Source organism: Salmo salar, chromosome ssa17 (genome assembly GCF_905237065.1).
Source record: "Salmo salar chromosome ssa17, Ssal_v3.1, whole genome shotgun sequence".
Classification (NCBI taxonomy): domain Eukaryota; kingdom Metazoa; phylum Chordata; class Actinopteri; order Salmoniformes; family Salmonidae; genus Salmo; species Salmo salar.
Genome location: NC_059458.1, coordinates 39,365,838 through 39,375,837, shown reverse-complemented (window position 1 = coordinate 39,375,837; position 10,000 = coordinate 39,365,838). Strand labels below are relative to the sequence as shown.

Genomic DNA, 10,000 nt, shown 5'->3' with positions numbered 1-10,000 from the left:
ACACTAGCGCTTGATTCCAAACAAACACAACACACACTGACAATGAACAGGAGGATAAAGAGAACAGAGACTGTTAATAATGGAGGCCTTTTGTACAGTCAATAGAGATGCTTGACTCCAAAACAAACACACACTGAGGATGAACAGGAGGATAAACAGAACAGAGACTGTTAATAATGAAGGCCTTTTGTACAGTCAATAGAGATGCTTGACTCCAAAACAAACACACACTGAGGATGAACAGGAGGATAAACAGAACAGAGACTGTTAATAATGAAGGCCTTTTGTACAGTCAATAGAGATGCTGATGATGTACAGAGAGAAGAGGGAAAAACACATTCTAAAGTGTTAAAATCCTGCCAGCCATCCATACTTAGTGGGTCACTAAGTGTTATAGTGTATTATTATGGGGGTCACTAAGTGTAATGGTGTGTTATTATGGGGGTCACTAAGTGTAATGGTGTGTTATTATGGGGGTCACTAAGTGTTATAGTATATTATTATGGGGGTCACTAAGTGTTATAGTGTATTATTATGGGGGTCACTAAGTGTAATGGTGTGTTATTATGGGGGTCACTAAGTGTTATAGTGTATTATTATGGGGGTCACTAAGTGTTATAGTGTATTATTATGGGGGTCACTAAGTGTAATGGTGTGTTATTATGGGGGTCACTAAGTGTTATAGTGTATTATTATGGGGGTCACTAAGTGTAATGGTGTGTTATTATGGGGGTCACTAAGTGTAATGGTGTGTTATTATGGGGGTCACTAAGTGTTATAGTATATTATTATGGGGGTCACTAAGTGTTATAGTGTATTATTATGGGGGTCACTAAGTGTAATGGTGTGTTATTATGGGGGTCACTAAGTGTTATAGTGTGTTATTATGGGGGTCACTAAGTGTAATGGTGTGTTATTATGGGGGTCACTAAGTGTTATAGTGTGTTATTATGGGGGTCACTAAGTGTTATAGTATATTATTATGGGGGTCACTAAGTGTTATAGTGTATTATTATGGGGGTCACTAAGTGTAATGGTGTGTTATTATGGGGGTCACTAAGTGTTATAGTGTGTTATTATGGGGGTCACTAAGTGTAATGGTGTGTTATTATGGGGGTCACTAAGTGTTATAGTGTGTTATTATGGGGGTCACTAAGTGTTATAGTGTGTTATTATGGGGGTCACTAAGTGTTATAGTGTGTTATTATGGGGGTCACTAAGTGTTATAGTGTATTATACTGTCAGTATAGGATACACTGGTTTAGGGGTAATGGCTGCTGTCTGTCTTGTAGGGTATTTGAGTGTAACAGACACACACACACACACACACACATACACACACGTCACAGAGCACAGCGTTGAGTGCTCTCTAGCGGAGACAGACGGGGTGAATGATAGCGGTGGGCTTTAGGGTTGTTGTACTTGGTACCACTGATGTTCATTAGCCAGACTTCAGAGCGAGTTGGATGAAGGGAGTCTGTCTGTCGGTCGGTCGGTCGGTCGGTCGGTCGGTCGGTCGCGTAAATGCAACTAACAACCCCAAGTCTGATACATCTGTGGTCTGTCGTTGGTCAGCCAGCATCAGGCCCTGCTCTAATGATACGACAAGACTGAAAACCAACCATTTCTCTCTCTCTCTCTCTCTCTCTGTCTCTTTCTCTGGCTGGTGGAGGAGGGGGGCCTGGTGGAGGTGGGGGGGCTGGTGGGGCCTGGTAGTTTGGGCGTCCACCAGCCACTGTTAGTTTCCCACCCTGATCTCAGTCTCTGCTCCTCTCTGGCTGCAGCAACAGTGATAAAACAAACATCTGTTTAATGTAATAATCCTGTTGGATAAATCATGATTTACATCTCAGATGTTTCCCTCTTGTTTCTCCTCCAGCAGTAACCAGAATTAATCTAGTCTGCCTGTACAGTCAGTCTGGTTGTTGTTCCTCCTCCAGCAGTAACCAGAATGAATCTAGTCTGGTTGTTGGCTCGTGCTCCAGTTTCAGAACATGAGATATTATGTAGGTAACATACTGTATGTGAATATTAATACTTTCTCCATTATAACCAAGGACCACAGTAAGGTCAGGGACTCCAGGACCACAGTAAGGTCAGGGACTCCAGGACCACAGTAAGGTCAGGGACTCCAGGACCACAGTAAGGTCAGGGACTCCAGGACCACAGTAAGGTCAGGGACTCCAGGACCACAGTAAGGTCAGGGACTCCAGGACCACAGTAAGGTCAGGGACTCCAGGACCACAGTAAGGTCAGGGACTCCAGGACCACAGTAAGGTCAGGGACTCCAGGACCACAGTAAGGTCAGGGACTCCAGGACCACAGTAAGGTCAGGGACTCCAGGACCACAGTAAGGTCAGGGACTCCAGGACCACAGTAAGGTCAGGGACTCCAGGACCAGTATGAAAACAGCTCTGACTGTTGTCCTGTCCTGGTTTAATGCAGAGTTACTGTACTGCCACTTTCATGTTTTTTCCTTATTTTATGTGTTTTTAGTCCATCTAAATCCATTTCAGGCTCTCTATTAATTTTTCTTTAGGCGATGCTTCCCCTGTTGTTCCATGTTGATGTATGTCAGTTTGTCACAGCTTCACTAACACCTGTTGTTAACCATCAGGCCTGTATTAACCTTCAGCCTTGATGTGTCTAACAACAGCTTCGTCTGTCAGTAGGTCCGTGACCTTGTTTTATGACAACATTTTGGTCTTTATTGACTTGCCTGTCTTGTCCCTCTCGGTGTGCTCCCCAGCTGGACAGGTTTGCCAGTATCCGTATCCCGGGCAGTAAGAAAGAGCGACCTCACCTCCCCCACGTCAAACACTCCTCCTCGTCTGAATGGTCCTCCTCCGCTGACTTTGAGGACCTGTCCTCCAAGATCACCTCAGAAAAGGAGATACTGGGCCTCTTCGAGAAGATGATGGTAGGTGATGGATGGATAAGGTGTCTGTCTGTGTGTCTCTCTCTCTGTCTCTCTCTCTCTGTCTCTCTCTCTCTGTCTCTCTCTCTCTGTCTCTCTCTGTCTCTCTCTGTCTCTCTCTCTGTCTCTCTCTCTGTCTCTCTCTCTGTCTCTCTCTCTGTCTCTCTGTCTCTCTCTCTGTCTCTCTCTCTGTCTCTCTCTCTCTCTCTGTCTCTCTCTCTCTCTCTCTGTCTCTCTCTCTCTCTCTCTGTCTCTCTCTCTCTGTCTCTCTCTCTCTGTCTCTCTCTGTCTCTCTCTCTGTCTCTCTCTCTGTCTCTCTCTCTCTCTCTCTGTCTCTCTCTCTCTGTCTCTCTCTGTCTCTCTCTCTGTCTCTCTCTCTCTCTCTCTGTCTCTCTCTCTCTGTCTCTCTCTCTCTGTCTCTCTCTGTCTCTCTCTCTGTCTCTCTCTCTGTCTCTCTCTCTGTCTCTCTGTCTCTGTCTCTCTGTCTCTCTGTCTCCCTGTCTCTCTCTGTCTCTCTCTGTCTCTCTCTGTCTCTCTCTCTCTCTCTCAATTTTTTTTTCAATTCAATTCGCTTTATTGGCATGACGTAACAATATACATATTGCCAAAGCTTATTTGGGATATTTACAATATAAAAATAAATAAAAATGAGAATCAAATATTGTCAACGGGACAACAGTAACAACAATAACCAAGGGTCAAAATAACCAACACATTCAACAATAACAATGATCATACAGTAGAGGACATGTGCAGGTTTATTGGTCTGTCAGACACTGTCCCTCAACTTATGGCAGGCAGCAATGTAGTGCGCTGCCAACCCACAGCTCTCTGCGTCCTCCCCCAACAGGACAGGTAGCCTATCCTCACCAGAGAGGTCTTTGAAACCTTGAATAAGGGTTTCAAATTTGGAGAAATGACACTCTCTAATTGTTTTATATTTTTGACATTTTGTCAGGAAATGCAGCTCCGTCTCAGGTTCTGCTGTGGTGCAGTGGTTGCACAGCCTTTCCTCTACAGGGAGCCAGGTTTTCCTGTGTCTACCCTTCTCAATGGCAAGGCTGTGCTCACTGAGCCTGTACTTTGTCAAGGTTTTTCTAAGGTTTTGATCAGTAACCATGGTCAAATATTTAGCCATAGTGTACTGTCGATTTAGGGCCAGATAGCACTGCATTTTGCTTTGTGTTTGTGCTTGTGTTTCTCAATAAGTAATGTAGTTTTGTTTTGACTGTGTTGTAATTTGGTTTATTCTGATTGATTGGATGTTCTGGTCCTGAGGCTTCAGTGTGTTAGTAGAACAGGTTTGTGAACTCAGCCCCAGGACCAGCTGGATGAGGGTCCTGAGGCTTCAGTGTGTTAGTAGAACAGGTTTGTGAACTCAGCCCCAGGACCAGCTGGATGAGGGTCCTGAGGCTTCAGTGTGTTAGTAGAACAGGTTTGTGAACTCAGCCCCAGGACCAGCTGGATGAGGGTCCTGAGGCTTCAGTGTGTTAGTAGAACAGGTTTGTGAACTCAGCCCCAGGACCAGCTGGATGAGGGTCCTGAGGCTTCAGTGTGTTAGTAGAACAGGTTAGTGAACTCAGCCCCAGGACCAGCTGGATGAGGGTCCTAAGGCTTCAGTGTGTTAGTAGAACAGGTTTGTGAACTCAGCCCCAGGACCAGCTGGATGAGGGTCCTGAGAATTCAGTGTGTTGGTAGAACAGGTTTGTGAACTCAGCCCCAGGACCAGCTGGATGAGGGGACTCTTTTCTTTGCTCAGCTCTTGGCATTGCTGGGCTTGGTAATGATATGAGAGGGGGTCACTGTATTTTAGATGTTTCCAAAACTTAATTGCTCTTTATTGAGTTTTTATTATTAGTGGATATTGGCCTAATTCTGCCCTGCATGCATTGTTTGTAGTTTTCCTCTGGACACGTAGGAGAATCTTACAGAACTCTGCATGTAGGGTTTCAATGGGGTGTTTGTCCCATTTGATGAAATCTTGTTTTGCAAGTGGACCCCACACCTCGCTGCCATAAAGTGCAATTGGTTCAATGACATATTCAATTAGTTTTAGCCAAATTTTAATATGTATTTCAGTTTGAATTTGCTTTTTAATGGCGTAGAATGCCCTGCGTGCTTTCTCTCTCAGTTCATTCACTGCCTCATTAAGGTGTCCAGTTGAGCTTATTTTTAAACCTAAGTAATTGTAGTGTGTACAGTACTCTATATATTTTGTACCAATTGAGAACTTTGGTCTAATTCCCTGAGATCTGGATCTTCTCTGGAAAATCATTATTTTAGTCTTTTTGGGGTTTACTGCCAGGGCCCAGGTCTGACATTACTGCTCTAGCAGGTCCAGGCTCTGCTGTAGGCCAGGTGCTGTGGGTGACAGCTGGCATAGGTCATCTGCGAAGAGTAGGCATTTAACTTCTGAATTGTGGAGACTAACACCAGGGGCTGAGGATTTTTCTAGAATAGTGGCCAATTCGTTAATGTAAATATTGAAGAGTGCAGGGCTCAGATTGCAACCCTGACGAAGGCCCCGCCCCTGGTTAAAGAATTCTGTTCTTTTCTTACCAATTTTAATGCTGCACGTATTGCCAGTATTCATTGATTTAATTATGTCATATGTTTTACCCCCTACACCACTTTCAATAACTTTGTAGAACAGTCCTGTATGCCAAATAGAATCAAATGCTTTTTGGAAGTCGATAAAACAAGCGTATATTTTGGTATTATTTTGGTGGACATGTTTATCTATCAGGGTGTGTAGGGTGTAAATATGATCAGTTGTGCGATGTTTTGGTATAAATCCAATTTGGCTTTTACTCAAGACATTGTGCTTATTAAGGAAGTTTAGAACTCTTACATTGATGATACTACAGAAAACCTTCCCCAGGTTACTGTTCACACAAATGCCTCTGTAATTGTTAGGGTCAAATTTGTCTCCTTTCTTAAAGATTGGGGTTATGAGTCCTTGATTCCAGATGTCAGGGAAATAACCTACACTCAGGATCAAATTAAACAGTTTTAATATAGCCAATTGAAATTTTGCACTAGTGAGTTTGAGCATCTCATTTAGGATGCCATCAGGTCCGCATGCTTTTTTAAATTTGAGAGCCTGAAGTTTCTTATAGAGCTCCTGGTCAGTAATTGGGGAGTCCAATGGGTTTTGATTGTCCTTTATAGCTTTTTCTAATCCATTCAACTTCTCATGGATTTGGCGTTGTTCTGCGTTTGTGTCAATTTGAACGGTGTTGTAGAGTGTTTTGAAATGGGTTGTCCATATGTCACCATTTTGTATCGCTAATTCCTCTTGTTTAGATTTTTTTAGTTTTTTCCAATTTTTCCAAAAGTTGTTTGTGTTTATGGACTCCTCAATTAGTGTCAGCTGCTTGCTGTTGTACTGTGCTTTTTTGGTTCTGAGTGTACGTTTATAGAGTGTTAAAGTCTCACAGTAATGAAGGCGTAATTCACCATTATTTGGGTCTCTGTGCTTTTGGTTGGATAGTGTTCTAAGTTTTTTCCTTATAATTTTACAATCTGCATCAAACCAGTTGTCATCTGTGATTTTTTTAGTTTTGTTTTTTATCAATTTCAATTGTGCTTCTTTTGCCGTTTGCCTGAATATATAGTTGATGTTTCGTACTGCTAGATTGATGCCTTCTTTACTGTGAGTGAATGTGGTTTCCAGAAAGTTATCTAAGAGTGTTTGCATATTTTGGTTCCAGGTTGCTTTCTGGTATTCTTCTGTGCTGTTTTGGGCCCATCTGTATGAATTTCTAATATTGTACAGCTTACTGGGCTGTGAATGTGTGGTTGTTTCCATGTCTGTTCTTTTGAGGAACAACGTAATTTGGCTGTGATCAGACAGAGGTGTTAGTGGCTTGACAGTGAATGAGCTGAGAGAGAAAGGGTCCATGTCTGTGATCATATAGTCTACTGTACTGTGGCCAAGAGGTGAGCAGTAGGTGAATCTCCCCAAAGAGTCCCCCCTGTAACCTACCATTGACAAAGTACAGACCCAGGCTTCTACAGAGCTGCAAAAGATCCCTTCCGTTTTTGTTGACGGTGCTGTCACTGTTGTTTCTATGGGGGAGATTAAGACACTTAGAAACAGTATGGCCTGTAATAAAGCTGTCCCCTCGTGTGCTCGTTAGATCAGGTAGTGTTCCTGTGCGCACATTTGTGTCCCCACAGATGAGCACATTTCCCTGGGCCTGGAAATGGCACGTCTCTTCCTCAAGGGTGGGGAAGATCTCCTCTGAGTAATATGGGGATTCTGAGGGGGGAAGATCTCCTCTGAGTAATATGGGGATTCTGAGGGGGGAAGATCTCCTCTGAGTAATATGGGGATTCTGAGGGGGGAAGATCTCCTCTGAGTAATATGGGGATTCTGAGGGGGGAAGATCTCCTCTGAGTAATATGGGGATTCTGAGGGGGAAGATCTCCTCTGAGTAATATGGGGATTCTGAGGGGGGAAGATCTCCTCTGAGTAATATGGGGATTCTGAGGGGGGATATATATTGCACAAAGGAACACATCTTTTTCTGTCAGTACAAGTTCTTTTTTCAGTTTTAACCAAATGTGATATTTACCAATTTTGAGGGGATCAATTAGATTTTGTAATTGGGATTTGTACCAAATGATCAAACCTCCAGAGTCTCTGCCTCTATTGACAGAGGTGTGTTTCTGTGATGGCACAATGACCTCTCTGTAGCCTGTGGGACAGTGAGTGACAACGTCAGCCTTACACCATGTCTCCTGCAGAATGATGATGTCAACATCTTTAAGATGTGTGTTGAACTCCAGTGCTAAACTCTTCAGACCAAAGGTTGATGAGTTTAGACCCTGAATGTTCCACATGCTAACTGATAGTGATTTCATGTTGCAAAAAGAAAGAATAGCAGTCAGAAACACAGTAACTACTAACTAATAAGTTGTTAAGAGTGAAATAAACAGGATATCAGCTAACATTTATTCTGTTATTCTGTTAAATATTCCTATTCATTGAACAAGTAAATTCTAGTACAATAGGTGTGTGTGTGTGTGTGTGTGTGTGTGTGTGTGTGTGTGTGTGTGTGTGTGTGTGTGTGTGTGTGTGTGTGTGTGTGTGTATGCGTCCGTGTTTGTTTAGTGCAGTTTAGTGCAGATGTATTGGAGGAGCTGTTTAATCTCACTTAATCCTACAGGGTTCTCCTGTCCTCTGACGACCTCCGCGTAGCTGCGCTGTTCCTGCTGTTGGGCCCTGTGAGGTGGAGGGGGGCCAGGTCTGGGCCGTGGGACTTCCTCTCTGGTCGGGTAGGGGTGGTGGTCTGGTGCGGGATAATAGGCTGGGCCCGGTCTGGTCTGGCTAAGCCGATGGAAGTGGTGATGCTCTGGGTGTGGGTGGGGCCTGTGGGGTGCACTGGGTCTGGTGTGGCGTTGAAGGGGCCTGGGGCTCCTTGGTGGTGCAGTGGTCTGGTAGGGGTCTCTGGGTGGTCCTCTGTCCAGTACAGCATGGGGTGTTTGTCTACCAAGTGCCACGTCCTTTAGAGACTTGGCAAACATCCCTACTGTCTGCTTCCTCAGGTGGGAGTGGTCGTGCAGATGCTCTGGGGTGATTGTTGGGTGGTGAGCAACGTGTACGTTCGGGAGTAGGCCACACCCTCTAGTGATGTCAGCGTTGACTTTCTGAATGGTACGGGGATGAAAGTTTTTGCGGGGCAGCAGAGTGGAGATGGTGATGTGGGAGTTGGGGAACAACTCAGAGGCCCTCTCTGCTACTCTGTTGACCAGGCTGCCTACTCTCTCCTGTTCCTCTCGCAGGTTGTTAGTGCCGGTGTGAATAATAATGTGGCCTGCTGTGCCAAAGTCAGGCTGGGACAGGATGTGGAGTGCATCTTGTGTTTTTGGGCACCATATTTTGCACACCTTGTGTTGGGGGAAGAGTTTATCTTCTTGGATGAATTTCCCATTTGAGTCAATGAGGATGGCCACCTCAGTGGGTTTTACCAGATTAGTGTGTTTACAGTCTGGGGCTGGAGTACACAGGGCCTGTGTACATGGAGGGGTGTGTGGGGGTGTGTCAGGGGGGGCCAGAGAGCTTCTCTCTGTAGTAGGGGTCTCTATGTGGGCCTCTTTGTTGACTGGGGGTGTGGGTAAAGTGTTGTCGGTATGGGGGGGATTGTGGGTAAAGGTGGGTCAGTGGGGTTGTTAGGGGTGGTGAGGGGCTGCAGCTTCTCTCTAGGAGTCTCTACAGTCTGTTCTCTGTGCTGTAGCACCCTCTTGATGACAGACAACTCCTTTGCCATCTCCTCCTTTACCTGCACCAGCTCTCTCCTCATGGTGGCCTTTACCTCCTCAAGCGCTGTGGTAAGGCTCTCTCTCAGCTCCTGGACAGAGTTCTTCAGCTGGGTCCTGCACTGGTTGATCTGGTCCTGTAGAAGCTCTGTGTCTGGGCTGGTGGTGGTGTAGCTGGGGGGCTGCTCCTTCAGCTCAGTAACCCATACTTCTAACAGAGCCAGCCTGTCTCTCAACAGGCTGATGGTAGTGTGGTCTTGGCTCTGGTGGTTGTAGGCAGGCAGGGGGGAGGATAGTCCTGCTGTTGGGGTGCCTGAGGTGAGGGGAGAGGTCGGGGTGCTGTTCTTGTCTTTTTTGCTTTCTGCTATCTTCCTTAGAGTGGGGAAGTCCTGCACAACAGAGCTGAGTGCAGCCTCACTGCCCTGGACCATGATAGTGCCGTTCTGATACATGTTTACCGTCAGAAACCTGTTTTCCTGGTCCTTATCGCTGTCCTCAAAAATGTGGATTTGTCTTCCCTTGCAGATGCCTTTCTTCGTGGTATAGCTGAAATGCCTGGTTACAGCTGTATGCCAGGCAGTAGTGTGGTCTGTGTAAAATAACAGGTTTGTAACAGTCCCGTTTTGTGAGCAGTCGGCGAACAAAGTTTCTGGGTTCTCCCTCAGAATTCTGTGTTTAAAGTTGATTCTTCCCTTCTCTGATTTGATTTCTGCTGGGTATTCAAAAAACAACGGCGAAAATCTCTGTCTCTGCCGTTGCTGTCGCTGCTAGCGCTGCCTCAGTGGCCATGTTGCTATGGTTACCACCAGTAAACGGTTA

At 45.3% G+C, this 10,000-nt stretch overlaps 1 protein-coding gene across 1 annotated transcript in view; it reads left to right on the top strand.

The window, feature by feature from the left end:
* The window catches only part of LOC106591129 (protein diaphanous homolog 3), a 764,911-nt gene that overhangs the window by 61,787 nt on the left and 693,124 nt on the right, over positions 1-10,000 (top strand). The window contains 1 exon segment of the mRNA XM_045699589.1: positions 2,750-2,920. Within this exon segment, the coding sequence (XP_045555545.1) occupies positions 2,750-2,920 (171 nt within the window).